This window comes from Nycticebus coucang, chromosome 15 (genome assembly GCF_027406575.1).
Source record: "Nycticebus coucang isolate mNycCou1 chromosome 15, mNycCou1.pri, whole genome shotgun sequence".
NCBI lineage: Eukaryota > Metazoa > Chordata > Mammalia > Primates > Lorisidae > Nycticebus > Nycticebus coucang.
The window spans coordinates 58,631,800-58,649,174 of record NC_069794.1 but is presented as its reverse complement, the minus strand read 5'-3'; the positions used below and the strand labels follow the sequence as shown (position 1 = coordinate 58,649,174).

General features: G+C 48.9%; 1 protein-coding gene across 3 annotated transcripts; it reads right to left on the bottom strand.

Annotated features, from left to right (window-relative positions):
• Positions 1 to 1,033: 1,033 nt before the first annotated feature.
• On the bottom strand, positions 1,034 to 7,149 carry PCDH8 (protocadherin 8). 3 transcript variants are annotated; one of them, XM_053564015.1, is made up of 4 exons: positions 6,100 to 7,149; positions 2,881 to 5,854; positions 2,507 to 2,714; positions 1,034 to 1,997 (listed from the first exon to the last, which is right to left on the bottom strand). In XM_053564015.1, exons 2-4 carry the CDS (start codon positions 5,509 to 5,511, stop codon positions 1,624 to 1,626), a joined length of 3,213 nt encoding a protein of 1,070 aa, XP_053419990.1. In that variant the 5' UTR covers positions 5,512 to 5,854; positions 6,100 to 7,149; the 3' UTR covers positions 1,034 to 1,623. The 3 variants fall into 3 exon arrangements, with proteins under 3 accessions (XP_053419990.1, XP_053419991.1, XP_053419992.1); XM_053564016.1 differs by having other exon boundaries at positions 3,172 to 7,149; XM_053564017.1 differs by lacking the exon at positions 1,034 to 1,997 and having other exon boundaries at positions 2,512 to 2,714; positions 2,881 to 3,031; positions 3,172 to 7,149.
• Positions 7,150 to 17,375: the final 10,226 nt, after the last annotated feature.

The following is a 17,375-nucleotide window of genomic DNA, read 5'->3' as shown; positions in this document are numbered from 1 at the left end:
ATGCAGTAAAGGCAATGCTTTGGGACTTTTCCACCTAACTCTGTTTCTTTCAAGTTAAAAAAACCCAACTTTTTCATTGCTTCATTTTGTTTTATTTTTTGCCCTGAGTAATCAAGGTATGAATCTCAGCCTAGCCACTTGTTACCCATGTGGTTTTGAGCATTTGATCTAACCTCTTTGTGCCTCAGTTTCCTTATCTGCAAAATAGAGTTAATGATAATTCCCATCTCATGGGCGGAGTTTGAAGAATAAATGATTTAATTTATGCAGAACGCTTGGTAAGGAACTCTGCTCACATAAAAGCTTGCTCAGTAAATGTTAGTTTTCATTATTATAATCATTTTTATGTATTGAGTGTAAGACAAAGGCATAATCCTCGTGAACGTCTTTTTATAAAACATTCCATTATGCACATTCTCAAATTCAAACATATACAGAGACTGATGAAATTATTCCGGCCTCACATGTACCCATGCTAGCATTGACAACTATTTTAGCAATTCATATAGCCTTCTGTGTGTTTTTTTCCCCTAGACCATTTTAAAGCCAAATCTCAGGAATCATGCTATTTGCCCATAAATTTGAGTGTCTTTTTGATACTAATATTCCTAATAAGTGGAGAGCTTTTGGGGCCAATGTGTTCTTCATCTCCAACTCCTGCTCATAGAGGAGTTACTGGCAGCTAGTAAAAGTTTTACAGATGTCTGTTTAATTAGTGAGTAAACAACCCAAACTTAGCTTTTCTTAACTTTTTGGTAGGTGCTCAATAAATATTCATTGAGTGAATATATGAAGGCAGGAATTTTATAAAGTGCCCAGTGTATACGGAGATGGACATAGTTTATAAAATCAACACAAAATTTTTAATAATTTTGGTGAGATTTTGCAAAACTGAAAAATCTCTCAGGTTTAATATTGCCATGAATGGTAATAATGCCCAAATAATTAGCACTTGAAAGAAGGTTTCATTTTGGTACTCCAATTATTTATGAATATTTAGACATAGGAAACTTCATGAGAAGCAATTAGCAGATTCTTCAAACACATGACAAATCCTTTATTACTGTGCTTTATAGGTGACATGGCTTACAGAAAACCAAATGTAATTAAATAACATTGAACTTGAATTCTACCACAGACTCAAGATATACAAGTTATACTTGGCAAGGCAAAATTTCTCAAACACTAGATTGTTTCAGGTGAAAGATAAATTTCCATTAAGTAATTCCAACATTTTTTCTTTTTTGTCTTAAAGACAGTTCCTTTGGCAGTAACTTCCACTTTAGCTTTTATCATATAAAAATATAACAAAATTTCATTATATACAAACATTACATTACACAATGTACAGGTTAAAAACACTAAGAAAATGGCAAGCTGCAAGTGAAATTAAAGTCAAAAGCGTGATAAGAAAAATTAAATACTGGACACATTTCATAAAAATTACATTAACTACATTTTTATTTGCAAATACCAAACAGTACCAATGTGATTGGAAAAAGCTTCCAACAACTTCATTTTAAGGCACATCTTGCATATTTATATATACAACACTGAAACCAGTCAATAACTTAGGGGCTTCTCGGAGTGAGCTGTGTATGTGTGAAGACATGCAGCATGGGATTACAGATTTTCATTAGCTCCCTTCTTTGGGGACAGGTACCTGCCAGGTGGAGACTGGTAGAGGGGTACCCCGATCTCCTGCAGGTCTGGGAGCCTGCCTGGACGGGGAGGGGAAAGCAGCGTTACTGTCCTGTCATAGTCTCTGTGCAGCACTTTCTCATAGACACTCTGTAGCCCCACTGTCTTGGGCAGCTGGGCCTGGTAGTAATTGTCCCTGCGCAGAGGATCCCGAGGCAAGGACGTGCTCTTACAAAAGGTTGACATCTGAGCTGGTGGATGTGGTGAGGGATGCCCGTTGGGCCCCCCGCAGGACGGGCTCCAGCAGCGGTCAGAGTGGCCCAGGATCTTACACTCAGCGGTGCACGCCCATAATCCTAACGTAAAAGTCAAGGAAAAGAGCATGATGATTATTCCTGAGATAACACACACCTAAGCTTTTATTTTCAGAATGTCAGCCTGGGTCAGGGCGGCAGGGAAAAGAAAAGGAAAAGAAAAGTTCAAGTGTGTAGATATAATGAGGAATGCTGTGCCTCAAGAATTGAAAGGCACAGTTGTTTTCTGTAAAGCCACCCTAACATAAAGATGTTGTGGAAGGAATCGGGAAGCAAAAACAACTGGTAAACAGAACTCCCTTTGTAGATGGCTAGCCTTGGGGGCTGCTGCCTAAGAGGATGGAGGTGTGCTTTATTCAAGTGGGACTGCTTTGACTTAACATTTTGGAATTTACTGTATGAGGCAGGCCCACATCTGGAAATGGAGGAATAAAAAAATAAAAAAGTGGCGAGGAGGGAGGGGGCTGGGAAGCAAGATGGAAAGGAGGCAAGCAGTGGGGAAGGGGAGGAGGGAGGAATACTGAATTTGGCGAGAGAAAAAGAGTCCTCACCACTCTGCATGTGGTTGATGAGATCCTTTTTCAGAGCGTCCCCGCTGATGTCGGAATCACTGTCGTTGAAATCACTGTCCCCTTTGCCGCTATCTTTGCCACTGAACTTCTCTGCTTCTCGGCCAGAGATGGTGTTGAAAGAGTGTCCTTTCCAGACCGCCACAGGGGGCGCCGGCTCCTTCCCAAAACCCGGGGAGGCACCGTAAGGCTGTAGCAGGGAATAGGGGAAGGTTGGAGAAGAAACAAAAAACAACAAAAAAACGCGACAGGTTAAGCGTCTACCTTCATGCGCCCACCCCTATCCCTCCACTGTCCCTTCCCCCAGACTGTCGCCGGAGCACCGAGGGGGGCGCCCAGCCGAAGGAAGGCCTCACCTCGGCATGCGCGCCGCGGAGCCGCTGCTGCCCCTCGAAGTGACAGGCGCTTTCGCCAGTGGCGCTGCCGCCCTCTGAGCCCGGCACTTCGGCCGCTGCGACCGCGGGCGGGGGCGCGTCGGCCGCGGGGCTGCCAAATGGCGCTTTGCCGCTGCCAGGGAAGGTGAGCACGTCGAACATGTTGGGCCTGGGCCCGGCTCCCCGGGCAGCTTCCTCCGGGGAGCCGGGAGCCGAGGATCCGCCGCCCGCCGCCCCGGGCAGCTCTTCCCGGAGGGCCCCCCCTTTGCGCACCTCCTTCTTGCGGCGGTTGCAGGTGGTGGCGATGGCGATGATGGCGGCCAGCAGCAGCGTGCAGCTCCCGGCCAACACGATGATGACGATCAGCGGAGTGTCCCACTGTAGTGCCGACCCAGAAGTCCCCAGCCGAGAGCCAGGCGGGCGGGCGCGCTCCGGGCTTCCTGCACCGGCAGTCGCAGCCGGCCCGCGCCCGCCGCCTGCTGTTACTATGAAGCTCACAGTTGCGGTGGTGGTGAGAGGGGGACGGCCGCCGTCGGATATGACCAGCAGCGCCTTGAATACTTGGCCCGGCGGCTCCTGGGAGAGGTCGCCAGTGAGCACGATCTCCCCCGTGCGGCGGCCGATGGCGAAGGCTTCGCGCGGCTCCTGTTGCTGCAAGTCGAAGACCAGTTCCCCGTTGGCGCCCTCGTCTGCGTCTCGGGCCTGCACTCTCGCCACGGTCGTGTCTCTTGCTGTGCGCCCTGGGACCGCCACTTCTAGGGAACCATTGGCCGGCGCCGGATGTACCAGGACTGGCGCGTGGTCGTTCTGGTCCAGTACCCTCACTTGCACCAGGGCGCTGCTGGAAAGCTGAGGGGAGCCACCGTCGCTAGCTTGGATGCAAACATGGAGTTGGCGTAGAGTCTCATAATCGAAGCTGCGCAGCGCATAGATGGCTCCCGTAGCAGGGTCAACGGAGACATAGGTGGACACTGCGCCCCCAGCTCGGCCTACTTCGGCCTCCAGCAGGCGGTAGGTGACCTGACCATTGCGGCCCAGGTCCGGGTCCCGGGCGGCCACCGTGGCCAGGTAGGCGCCCGGCGGGTTGTTCTCGCGCACCGACACCTCGTAGACTGACCTAGTGAAGAGCGGGGCATTGTCGTTCTCGTCGCCCACGCGCACCGTGTAGGGCCTCACCGTGCGCAGTGGGGGCGCGCCGCGGTCCTCAGCCACCAGGGTCAGGTTGTACTCAGCAATGCGCTCGCGGTCCAGCGACGCCGCGGTCACCACCAGGTAGCTGCCAGCATAGGCGGGTTGCAGCCGGAAGTGTTCGTGCCCGTAGAGGGCGCAACGCACTTGCCCGTTGGCGCCGGAGTCCCTGTCCGAGGTACTGACCAGCGCTACCAGGCTCTCGCGTGCCGCCCCCTCGGGCACCAAAGAGGTGGCGCCAGCTTCTGACGTTCCCGGCCCTGCTGAAGAAGTCGCATCCGCTACCCCGAGCGCAGCAGCGGCGGCGGCAGCTGCGAAGGGAGAGGCGGCTGGTGCACCGGGGGCAGCCAGCGGGGTGATGGAGATATCGGGCGCGTTGTCATTGACGTCGCGGATGCGCACGATGACCTTGCAGGTGGCGGACCGGGGCCCGGGGCCCCGGTCCTGCGCCCGGATGTCCAGCTCATAGGTGTCCTGGCGCTCATAGTCCACCGGCCCGGCCAGGGTGAGGCGGCCTGAGCGCGGGTCGAGCCGAAAGAGGCGGCGCGCCTCGGGCGGTGTGCGGGCGCCGAAAGAGAATACCACGTCTCCGTTGGGGCCTTCGTCGGGATCTGCTGCGTCCAGGTCGAGAAGCAGGGAGCCCACCGGCGCGTCCTCCGCCAGCTCCACCTCGGCCACGGCGCCCTGCGGGAAGACCGGGCTGTGGTCGTTGGCGTCCAGCACGCGCACGCTGAGGGCGACGGTGGCAGAGCGTGGCGGACGGCCGCCGTCTTGGGCCACCAGCTCCAGGCTGTAGGCCGCCTGGCTTTCTCGGTCCAGCTCCTGCAGCAGCACCAGATCCGCACACTGGGCGCCGTCTGCGCGCGTCTGCAGCTCCACACGGAAGGGGCTGTGCGGCTCGGCCAGGCGCACACTCTGCAGCCCGTTGGCTCCCACGTCCTCATCCACCGGCACTTCCAGGGGGATGCGCGTGCCCACGGCCGCACCCTCGGACACCTCCACGGGGATTTGGGCTCTAGGGAAGCGCGGCGCATGGTCGTTGACGTCCCTCACCTCCACCTCCACGTGCACCAGCCGGAACTGCTCCTGCGAGAAGCTGACCACGTCGAAGGCCAGCACGCACTGCGGGGCCTGGCCACACAGCTGCTCACGGTCCAGGCCGGCGTCCCCGACGGTCAGCTGCCCGTCGCCCTCGCGAACCCGGAGCAGAGAGCTGTTGAACTGCTTCATCAGGCGGAAGCTTGTGTCTCCAGACACTTTCATGTGCAGGTCCTCGGCTAGAGTCCCGATGACGGTGCCAGGGGCATCCTCTTCGAAGGTGCTGTATCGGACTGTCTTGCTCTGGGCCAGTGACAGCACCCAGCAGAGGCTGAAGAGCTGCAAGGGGAAAAGGAAGGGGCTGCCCCCCTGCCTCACGGGACTCATGCCTTCAGCCCTAAGTGCTATTCTGGAAGGCTAAAGAACAGAGTCTTCTCGGGTTTGCAGGTCTGGGAGTGAATGCCAGGCTTTCCGAACCACGCTCTTTGCTAGCCCTGTGCGGGAGAAGTCTGCGAGCTGCACCTCGGCGGCTCTGACAGGATCTGAGGACGCGCGGACCCGCCCTCAACCTGCGCCTCTCCCTCCCTTCTCACAGGAGCTGCGCCGTGGCGCGCAGCCTTCATCTTTATAGCCGACGATATGCAAATCACCAGAGCCTGGCAGCCAATGGCCGCCTCGCTCTCGCGCCGCTCCTCCGCCTGCAGCTGACAATCCCTTCAATGTGGAAAGGCTTAGAGGGGAAAACAAGGGAAAATAGGGAATTTTTCTTTTGTTTCTTTAATTCCTTTTGCCCCCCCCCCCCCTTTCCTGTAAGCATTCTGCTGTGGAGGAGTTGGTACAGGGCTCCGGGAGTAAAAGGAGCTGATTGTAGACCCCTGCCCCAGCCCACCCCCTCTCTGGGTTGAGGCTGCGAGAACTAGGGACGAATACCCTGGGGGTTCACTCCGCTGGGTCCAGATTCCCCTTCTTGCCTACCTCTGCATTTTGCGTTTCCGAGGCTTCCAAACTCTTGCAGCCTCTTAGCCACAGGCTTGCTCTGCGGAGTGAGGCTCTGCTTTCTTCTCACAGCTTCCTCTGGCGCCCGGAATAGCCTCTCGATTAAGAAGCCTGAAGGATAAGGGAAAATCGATTTTATTCAGATTTGCGTACACAATTGTGTTTTGCTCGTGTGAGCCCCGGTGATCAGAGCTGCTACTTCCCTTTCAGAAAAGAGCCCTGCGGTATGTTAGTATGCATGTCACTGTCCAAATGGCTTTCTTAAGCCTTGGACGCTAGCAGGCAAGGAAAAAAAAGTTCCAAATAGGATTTAGCATAAGCTTGAGGAGATTTGGAAAGGTTTCAAAGATCAGACTGTATCAAAGGCTTATGAAGCCCTCGTTAGCAGTGGAAATAGAATGGCGTGGCAGGCGATCCCATTGGATGCACCAATGTCTGTATTATTTCACTGTGACAAGCTAAGGGGAGAGAAAGTTGAACAGTTTCCACAGCGGAGTTGGGCTAACTTGAATATAATGAGCAAACGCCACATGTATCCATTATGTTCCTCTATTCATCCCCAATCACTGCCATAACTCTCTGGCTAAACGGTGATGGGCGCTGAATTCCACACAATACCCGGCTCGTATTAAAAGTGCATTTAGAGAACTTTCCCTCCCGATGCCTTGTTCCGCCTATTTAGAGGATTTTCTTTCTGTTCTAATAGGGCCTCTCTGGGAAGCAACACTCATCCCGTTCCAGAAGAACAAAATCACAGCTTGACGTTGAAACCTGGCACGAACCTGGAGGAACTTAACCATCTGCCTAGGAAAGTGGAGCTCGGGCTACTCTGGGCTACTCTGGGCTCGGCGGGTCCTGGAGCTGACCAGGCGCTGCGCTGGCCTCACATGTAGTCCCCTCCCATCTCTGAAGGCCAGGGAGTTGGGGCTCCAATCCGGAACAAGACAGATTCTTAATGGTTCTTACTGAAGGGCTTTATTGAGCAGCCTATGTACACACAAAGGAGGAGAGATAAAAACAAAAGCCATGCACGAGAAGAGGTTTTTATTTTTTATTTTTTGGCGATGGATTAGATAAACATTGCATTCAGTAAACGTTTTTCAGAATCCCAATTTTGGTCATATTATCAGCATCCTATTCATGTTTCTTTTCCCTCAAACTGTTTTAGGATCTTTTCAGAAGAGTATCAGGAGTTCCCCCAGAGTCGGGAGACCAAGCAGGCAGCTGGGTGGGCTGAGGGAGGTGCTTGGCATAGTCAGGGAGCAGAAAATGCAGCCACAGCCATCAATAAATAAAAGCTCTTATGAGATTGGGGAAGAGGGACGGCGGGTAGCTGAGGACTTCCTCGGAGCTGTCCTGCTTCTCAGCTGTCCTCTCCACCTCCTCCACCATGCAGCCCAGGGAATGCTAAATGCAATGTGGCCAGGCTTATGCAGCCGTGCCGGGACATGGAAAGGGCAACGCCCCCTACAGGAGTCCAGTTCCTGGCCGTCTGATCCGCTTTGGCCCACCTCCCAAGTGCCATTTAATGTCTTGCTGTCTCCTGTCTCCCCCATCCAAGACAGCTTCCTTGGGGGGTATACGCAGACGAAAGAACTGTTTTCTTTTTTTGAGCTTCGGAATACCCCTACCCCGGCCTGGGGCCTGCCGGTAACCTTTGGCGTTCCCAGACTCACCAGACACAAACAGATTCAGAACTGGGTTGGTGGACAGCGGTCTTAGCGCTTCCGCTCGCATAACACAGGGAGGTCCAGCCTGAGCCGTGTTGCTGCTGCCCGGCGGAGACCCCCGGGAAGGGGAAAAGGAGGGAGGGGGTCGTGAGGTTGGAGTCCCAAAGAACCAGTAGTATCTTTCGCTGTTCCCGGGAGCAGAGAATGCCTGTGAGTGACTGGGAGCCAGACTCCACGTCAGCGGCCCCTGCGCCCCTTGTGTCGCCTGCTCCCCAGCACCTCGCAGTTCTGTCCTGTACCACAGAAACCTAGACACGCGCAATTTTAAGTTTGGGTCTTTTTGTTTGGCCAGAGATTCAGAATACCTGAAATTTTTACTCAAAGATCTTCTGTGTTAGCATGATCGTTCTCAAGGCTGGAATAAACGAAGGCGTGCTTGGAGGTGGGAAAAGGGAAGAGTGAGCAAGCAGGCAAAAGCCCGGAGGCAGAGGAGGGGTGTGGCGCGGCTGGGAGAGGGTTCAAAGCGTTTTATCCGCTGCCAGGTCCTCGGCCGCTGGAAAGTGGCAAGGGCAGTGGCGGCGCCAGAAGCTCAGAGCCGGGAGCGCGGAGCCCGGGACTGGGAGCCCGGAGAAGGGAGTCTGGGCGCCGCTGCCGAGCGGGCGCAGAGGCCTTTCCGGGCCGGCGTGGAGGTGCGAAGGCACGCGAGCAGAGCGAGCTCTGGCCGGCCCCGGGCAGCCGCCAGATTATGGAAACACGGCTTAAAATAGCACTCCAGCGTCCTCCGCAGCTCCCCGGGGAGGAAAACTGTCCGTGGGGTTGCAGAGGTGGGGTTGGAGAGGAGGAGGGAAGCTTGCTGGACCTTGCGCTGATCCGGCCGCACAAAAGCCGCTCAAATCGCCTTGTTATCATACCAAAAGGTCTGGGCAGGCTCAAAGGAGCCCTTTCTCTTGGTTTTAGCAATTTCGCCCGCAACTGTCTCCCAATCCTGAGAACAAACACAGCTCCACAATGGCCGACGTTTTCTCGGAATGCAAATGTTGCGGGCTCCGCGAAGCTGGGTTTCTGTTACACAGCCTAATGCCAGCTTTGTGAAACTCGCGTGCAGACACCGAGATTGACACGGGCGTCACGTGACGGATTAGGGTTCTAGCAAAGTTTTCAAAGCCGCGACAATGGGGGCTCAGAGTGATCTGCTATCTCCCACAGTTTAGCGGGAGAGAAAATCAGGATACATTCTCATATGTAATAGGATTATCTTTTCCATTTCAAGTTCTATACAGCATGTAATTTATTTTTAATTAGGATTATATCTATCAGGAAAGGGAACTGGACTTCACTGGAAAGTCTAATTCTTAGGATGGGCAGAGAGAAAGGTTGTATTTTAACCTTTAACTTTTTTTTCCTTTCTTTTTTTTTTTAAAGAGAAGCCCAGAGCCCTGGTTTGGTTTTTCCTCCTACAGGCTCACTCCACTGGATGAACTTCCCAGGGACGTTTGCAGCTAGTGCTCTGTTAAGAAAAGAACAGAGGAGCCTCTTCAGGGGCATTCAACTCATTCTTGTATAGAGAAAGCACACTTTGCAAAAATCTCTTAGAATTCCTCACTTACTAGGGTTTTAGTGGTCTGTAAGTGCAACTGAGCTCTTTTTTACATTCCAAATGCTTATTCTATTTTTTTTTTTTAAATAAAATGTTCTCTGTATGTGTGTGTGTTTATTGGGCTGTCAGTACTCATGGTGACTTTTAAATTTTGTACAAAACCACAGAGCAGCATTCTCCATAGCCCCAGTTCAAACTCAGCAGTCAGACAATGGGACAATTTGGGGGTGAAGGTAACTGTTGTTTAAACATTGATTTTGGATGGAATCCAGTGCCAGATGCTCACAAACCCTGGATCATTTCCAGGTCTGGAGCCTCCATCTCTTGTGTGTTGTCTGTGTTGGGACACTCTGAGAAGCCTACTTTACCTGATACTAAGTAGAATACAGAGACGTTGACTGTGGAGTCTGGAGTTGTCCTACTTGGTTTCAAATCTGATTATTACTACTGATTTCCTGTGTGACCCTGTGCAAATTACTTTCTCTGCATCTTAGTTCCTTCATCTGCAAAATGAGGATAATGATAGTACCTTTATAAGATTGTCTTGAGGACCGTGTAAGATGATATAGTATAGGGTGCTTAGGAGCACATGTTAGTTATTATTTCCCTTTAAAGCACAGGGAAGAAACATCAGAGACTATGTAATCTAAACGTCTTATTTTATAGGTGAGGGATTTGTTCAGAAAGAACAAATGTTCCTGTCTGCTTCTTTGCTTTCCTAACAACTGTCTGTCTGATTCCTTTTCCACGATCTGAAAATAATAGATACAGTGCTAGGTGTATAGATCCCAAAGGAAGGAGAAGATGGTCAACTTTCATGCCCTCAGGATTTTCATTTCAAAATCTTTAGGTACCTTACTCTGTAAGATCAGATGATGACAAAAAGGCATTTTCAGTAGACCTTTTCCCTGCCCATTTCTACAAAAGCCATGTATCATGACTGAAAGATATTTAATGGACAAAAATTCATAATTCTGGAGGAGCAGGAATATTCCAAAAGATTTTCTGTCTTAGGATGCCCAGGAGCAGCAAGTGACCTCCAGTGACTTATACTGAGCCAAAGTGTGAAAACTGTTTGGCCCTCTGTTTCCTGTCTGTATTATTAGTCTGCTAGCGCACACTGCACACTGGATGGTTTAAACAAGAGGAACCTATTTGCTTACAGTTCTGGAGGCAGGCAGCCCAACAGCAAAGTGTCAGTGGGGTTGATTTCTCCTGAGGCTCCTCTCCTCGGCTTGCGGATGTTTGCCTTCTCTCTGTGTCTTTCATATGGCCTTTTCTCTATGTGCATGAGCCCTGGTATCTCTTCCTTTTCTTCAATGGACACTAGTCACATTGGATTAGACCTCATTGGATTTATGACCTCATTTAACTTTAATTACCTGCACATAGGTCCAATCTCAAAATATAGTCATTTCTGTGGCACTAGGATGTAGGACTTTAACATATGAATTTGGAAGAAAGACACAGATTAGTCTATAGCACCCTCATTTTTTCCAAAAACCTCTGTTGAGAATTAATTAAGTGCCATGTGATAGGTTCTGAAGGAATGAGATTAAAAAACAAATTATCCCTACTGGTATAAATAAACAATTTCTTCCAAATGTGAGAGAAGAAACAAACTTTCCATGATGTGGAATATCAAACAATTTATGTATCTATTCTGTCCTCAGGGAAGTGGATTATGACACCTCTTTCTTGAAGAGTGAGCTGTGTATAGTGACTTCCTTTCAAAGAGTACTACATGAAAAAGAAGGAAAAAGAGGGACATTACCTGTGAAATAGTACCTTGGCCAGGTGATCAACAGTGACAGGGCATGCTGATAGTTATGCCCTAGATATGTGGTATGTTGTGGTTAAAATGGCACTTGACCTCTGCGGTCTTCCTCAAGATCTCACAACTCCAGTCTGATAATGAGAAAAACATCACGCAAACCCAAATTAATGAATATTCTACAAAAACCAACCAGGTCTCCTCAAAACTGTCAAGATCATCAAAAACAAGGAAAATATGAGAAACTATCACAGCCATGAAGAGGTGATGGATGACTAAATATAATGTGGTATCCTGGAACAGAAAAAGGGTATCAGAGAAAAACCAAGACAATCTGAATAAAGCATGACTTTAGATAATAACAGGACGTTAGATAATAATGATGTATCGGTATCATTCAGTAATTGCACAAGTGCACCATACTAATGTAAGGTGTTAATCATAGGGGAAACATGATGTGGGATTTATGGAAGCCATCTGGACTGCCTTTACAATTTTTTTCTGCAAATCTAAATCTAACCTAAAATAACAAAGTTAGACCCAGTGGAGATAGAAGAGAAAAGAAGAGCAAACTGACAGAAATGGGGTTTGAGAAGTGCTGTGGTGAAGGTCCACCCATTGTGGATGGCAGGTGGCTTCTTGTGGAAGAGTGGAATACCTGGACGCATGTCACTGGTCCCAAGATCAGTGGTGAGGCTGTGCTCTACATGCCTGTATGAGCCCTGAGGAGGGAGGCCCTACTGTGCTGGGAAACAGGAGCCCTTGGGGACAGTTTTTGGGGAAGGTGACATTTGAGCCAAGTTTTGAAGAATAGTAGAAATTAGCTAGATGTGGAATGGGAGAGGGAGGAGTGGAATGAAGAGGGCATCATGTGCAGAAGGAACAGCAAATTCCACAAAGGTCTGGAGGCCTCAATGTAAGGTTCTGCCAAGGCAAGTAGTAGGTACAGAGAGGTGATGAAAGTCTGGGTGAGCAGGTGGGTGCTTTGCGTGTCATGCTAAGGAATTTGGGTTTTATCCCTAATGCAATGGGGAGTGGATGAAGGAATAAATAGGCTCACCAGGGTAAAGAGAAAGGCAGTGAGTGCAGGGAAAGGGAAGCCGAGAAAGAAGCCTCTCCTGGTGGAACTTTGATCTGGGAGGAAGGTGAAGGGCAATTCCCTCACATGACTGGTTAGGGAATGGTGACTAGTTAGTTATTGGGAAGGCCAAAGAGACTCAGGGGAGAGAAGAGTGCCCTGCATTGGCACTTGCTTTTCTGTGGGCTGACTCCAAAGGTCGTGTTTGCTAATGTGTGAGTGTCACCTTCTCCTCCCAACCAGAAGGAGCTGAAGGAAGCAGTGTAGGACTTGCCGGTCGGTGTGCTCCAGCTGTCATGGGTCCTCTGGAGCAGTGGCTCTCAACCTTCCTAATGCAGCAATGTATTTTTATTGTTAAAAAGGGTCCCGACCCACAGGTTGAGAACCGCTGCTCTGGAGAATGTAGTTCTTCCTGGGAACCTCCTCTTGGATGCTTACTTCCATGGAGTAGGCATGAGGAAAGTGGTGGAGAGAGAATTTGCTTTTTGCTCAACAAGCTGAGGCTTCTCTGGGCTCAACCAGGAACAAACCTAGAGTCATCTCAGGGTATCTTCTGTTGGGCATCTGTCCGAGACAAATGCATGGGGGATGGGAGTAGGATGTCTACAGCCCAGAGTATCTCCTGTATCACCCCAAGGATTCAGTGTGTGTGTGTGTGTGAATTAAGAATTTCCCTGGGGCCTTTTAGTTTGGAGGATATGGGGTATGGCGTGTGGCCTAGGCTCCTAGGACCTTGTTTATGGTTCATGGGCACTTTGAGGCACACTTAGGAGAGGTTACAGTGTTCATGGTGGACAAGGGTAATAAAATGAGCCCTCAGTGAAGAGCAAAATCTCCACAAATCTCCTGAACCATGCATGAGAGTTCTGTAGTTGGAAACACTGGATTAATTGGGTGGATTAATTGCCTTCGGAGCCTAAAACAGGCTGCTACAAATTTAGGGTTTTGTTATTAATAAATCCCACATGATTTAACAGAAATTAAAGCAGGAAGCTAGAGCCTTTTCCAGGGCAGAGAATAGTCTTCCCCCACCAGTCCTGAAAGTCATTGTTTAGTAAGTGTAGGAGACTTCTGACTCTGGGCCTCCTTTGCAACTGAGGGCTTGAACTCTCTTACTCTAAGTGGATCACAAGCCACTTTTGAAATGGAAATGAAGTCAGCATGGCAGCTTCTCCCTCAGAACCCTGGGACCCTGTCCCAGCCAGGGCATGGTGGAGCCTGGTATTATAAATTTTTTCATAGATCTGAGAGCAGTTTTAGGCCATTGATCTCACATCATCCAGAATCGAGATAGATGGCAGCTGATAAACTGCATGGTGACAGGCTGTGGCCTTGGAAAAAAAAAGTCCAGATGAGTGATAAAAAAAAAAAAAAAGAAAAAAAAGAGCTGATGGATTAGTTATCAGCCTCTGAATTCCCCTCACCCCCGATTCCTTCTGACCACTTTAGAAGCATTTATTTTCAGGTAATTTTATAGTTGTCTCTTTGTCCTTCAGAGGTGCTTTTGTCTATGAAACCTCTCAGGGAATTTAGATGGAATCATTTTTATATGTATTGCTTGAAAGCCTCTGAAAGTCCCATAGCCCTGCTCGTAGGCCTGAGCCCTGAGGAGGCCTTTACTTGCACGTGCAGGCTAACCATCGCATTAATGTTAATTTATGACTCTTTGTTAGAATTGCCCAGCCTATAGCCCTCAAACACTTCTTGCTTTGCAAGGGGCAAATAGGGAGAAAGGTACATCGGTGGGAGTGGGAATGGGAGACGGAACTCTCCTTGGACAATATTTAAATGAATGAAGTTTTTTCCACAATTGAACTTCCACAATCCTTTATAGAGTTCAGCCCCCTGTCCAAAGGGCACTATGAATCACATGCTAGTCCAAGAAGGCCTCAGGCACCTTTAGAAAGATTATGAGTAGGTGGGGTGAGAGGGTGGGGGTTGGGAGATTAGAGGAGTGTGGCAGATCATTTGTGTTCAGAGATGAACAAAAGTTGAATTCTTGCTGCCCTGGCTCTGAGCTCCACTTTGGTATCCAGTGTGGGAAATTGAGATGGGGAAGAATGAACTGCTCCATGCATTGAACTGTGAGCCCTCCTGGGCATGGCCGTTCGCAGGGCATCAATCTTGCTTTGCTTTGCCTTGGGAGCCTTGTATAGAGAGGCCTTTGGTCTCAGGGGACAGAGAAGAGGGTTAGATGGAGGGATCAGAGCCCCCACAGAGAAAAATAATGTGACAAGCTGTCAGAACACGGGGACTGGGTGACTCCTGTTCCTTCAGTGGCCAGGGGGCCCTGTAGGGCCCTGTATCCTTCAGGGCTGGGAGCTGGAAGGAGGGAACAATATCGGATGTGTGATAGATTACACACCTTTCCATCAAATCCCAGGGGAAGATTTGCTGGACTTTTAGAAAAGGAGGAGTGGAGTGGCTTTGCCCAGGAGTGGAATGTTGTGAGCAGACTATTCTAGAGGGGGCATTCTAAGAATAAGAAGTCATGGAATCTATAGGGATCAGAAAGGCTGCCCACTGAAGTCAACTGTAAACATGGACCTGAAGGAGAAAATTCAGGGGACAATAGCAAAATAGGACTGTCAAAGTTTGGGGTAGGATTTCCTTAACCTACAGTAATTGTATCCATCAGGATGGGCCAGGTTATTCTTTAGTAACAAATAATCCCCAAATCTTACGATTCAAAGGACAAAAGTTTTCTTTCATTCCTTCTCTGCCTGTCCACCTTGGTTGGCCAGGGGATGTTCTACATGCTGTCCTTACTTGAGGACTCAGACTGACGAAGTAGCCACCATCTGGCACTTTCTCCTTGATGTGCCAGAGGGAGAAGGAATGTGGCAAGTTGTGCATTGCTGTTAAAGTTTCCACCCAGATACGACAGACATCACTTCTGCACTTCGGCTTACATTTCTTTATCCATTTCAAAGTGCCCATAATGTAGTATGAAGCTCATTATTCTTGTAATTAGAAGGAAAGCTTCAGAGAACAGAGCAGGGCAGCAGAGTGCTGGGACATGTACTTTGCTTTCCCTTCTCAGGGCTTAGACAGATCCTTACCTGTGTGTGTGTGTGGCAGCTGGGAGAAATACTGGCCAAAGGCATATGTACCTCTAAATTCAAGGAAGGTCAGAAGTAAATTACAAGTGTCCTCATGTGACACATTCTTTAAAGTATAGGCTAAATTACAGCTTCAGACTAATTAGTGGGAAAATCTCCCAAGAGGGAAAGATTGAGTATTGGTAATGGGATTACATGTCCTCTCCCTCGTGCTCGGGGAAAACTTGCACAAAGCATCTTCATTAATTACAGTCGTAATGGCTTTTACTTTTACTGCCGTTAGCTGACCACTAGGATCAAAAACATTTTACTAAGCAACTTTCAGAGTATGGAACTAGGCTTTGCTGAGTCCTTTACAGTCGGGTCAAACCATCTGCCTTGTCTACAGTCACGTGGGTGGAGGTACGCAGGGCAAGTAAACAAATGGTGAGGGCAACATGATAGTGAACATTAACACTTTAAGGAAGGCTGAAGAACAAATGTTTTTTGCAGGGCAAACATGAGAAAAGGGACCATGAATGATATTTAGAAAGAATTGAACCACGAGAATTTAATTCATTCTTATGTGTGTCATTCACTGTGCTGGGCATTGTCCTAGAAGCTCTTGTCCTCTAGGATATTATGGTCAGTAGAGAAGATAGCCACACCATTGTACAACTTTAGTGTAATTCGGTTTGCCTGGCAAAGAAGATCCAATCCTAGGAACTCATGTAAGAAAGGAAGGAGATGGTTCATCGAGCACTTTGTAAGAAGGAAGGAGCTGTTTTAGGCCAGGCATTGGATTTGGGAGTAAGCATAGGGCAAGAATCATCGCCACTGTATATCCTCAAAGCTGTATTATAACCACCAATACCAAAAGAGCTGAAGATTAAAATATCTCCTATTAGAGATGAATATAATATCCATTTCTCCTTGGAAGTAGTTGGGGTATGTTTAATACATAAAACGTATTTTAATACAGGATTTAGAGAACTGGGGAAAGCACAGGGTGCCATGCTGGTATCCTGTTCTAAACACTGTTTCCACGTTGGTTAAATAAGGTGGATAATTCTTACTCTACCTACCTCAGAGTCGAGGTGAGGATTGCATGATATGAAAAATGTAGAAGGCCTTTATGAGCTGCAAAGCATTATATTTCTTAAGTCATAGTGCTGGTGGATATGATTAAACTAAGGGGATATTGATCCAATTGGTGGGGGGAGAGGGTGAGGGAAGAGAAGTGGCTTTCTGCTGGAAGTCAAGAGGGAGGCTAGGGGAAATCATGGGGAAAGTTTTGAAGCCTTTGAACCATGGAGTGGGGAGCAATGGTGAAGAGCAGAAGGGTAACATTCACTTTAGCTGGGGATGGGGGTTATAGAAGCTGGACATTGGTTAAGAGGAGGTCATTTGCTGCTTTATCTTTGGTGACTAACCTCAAAAAGTCACCAATGGATGTGTGTTGGAATGAATAATTAATAACTGAGTGATAAGGTCTGGCTATCTTGACCTTGGAGTTCTCCTGAAATTATGTCTCTTTCAGTAGCAGGAGCACAGATGTTGACTCTCCACCAGGGCATACCTGCTGAAGATCCATTCCCTTTGGTTAATTTTAGTAAATGTGAGTCAAGAGAGGGGGCCAGGGAAGACCCAGTGTCAGAGATTCAACTTGACACGGGCATCTCAAGGCCAATCAGGCCAAGGCAAGAGGCTGCCTACCTTGTCCAGCACTGCTAAAAAGTCCCGTAGTCTCAGATGCAGATTGAAATGACAGTCATCTGGCTTGTTCTGCCTGCTCTGGGTTCCATAAGTGGAAACACTTGCCCTCTCTTCCCTGAGAGCCCCCAGACTGTCTCTATTCCTTGAGACAGGGCTGGCCATTCGTGCTCCACTCAGCTGGCCCAGACAGCCTCAGCCTTCCAGCCTTTGCCGAATCTTTCTTGTTTTCCATCAGGGCTTTTATGGCATCATTTTCCCCAGCTTTCAGCTCCCCTGTTGCCAAACCCAGCTTGGAGATGATTCTGATTCATTCACAGATAAGTTCATATTACATGCCATTTATCAAAATCACATTCATATATTAAATTCTGTCTTGGGG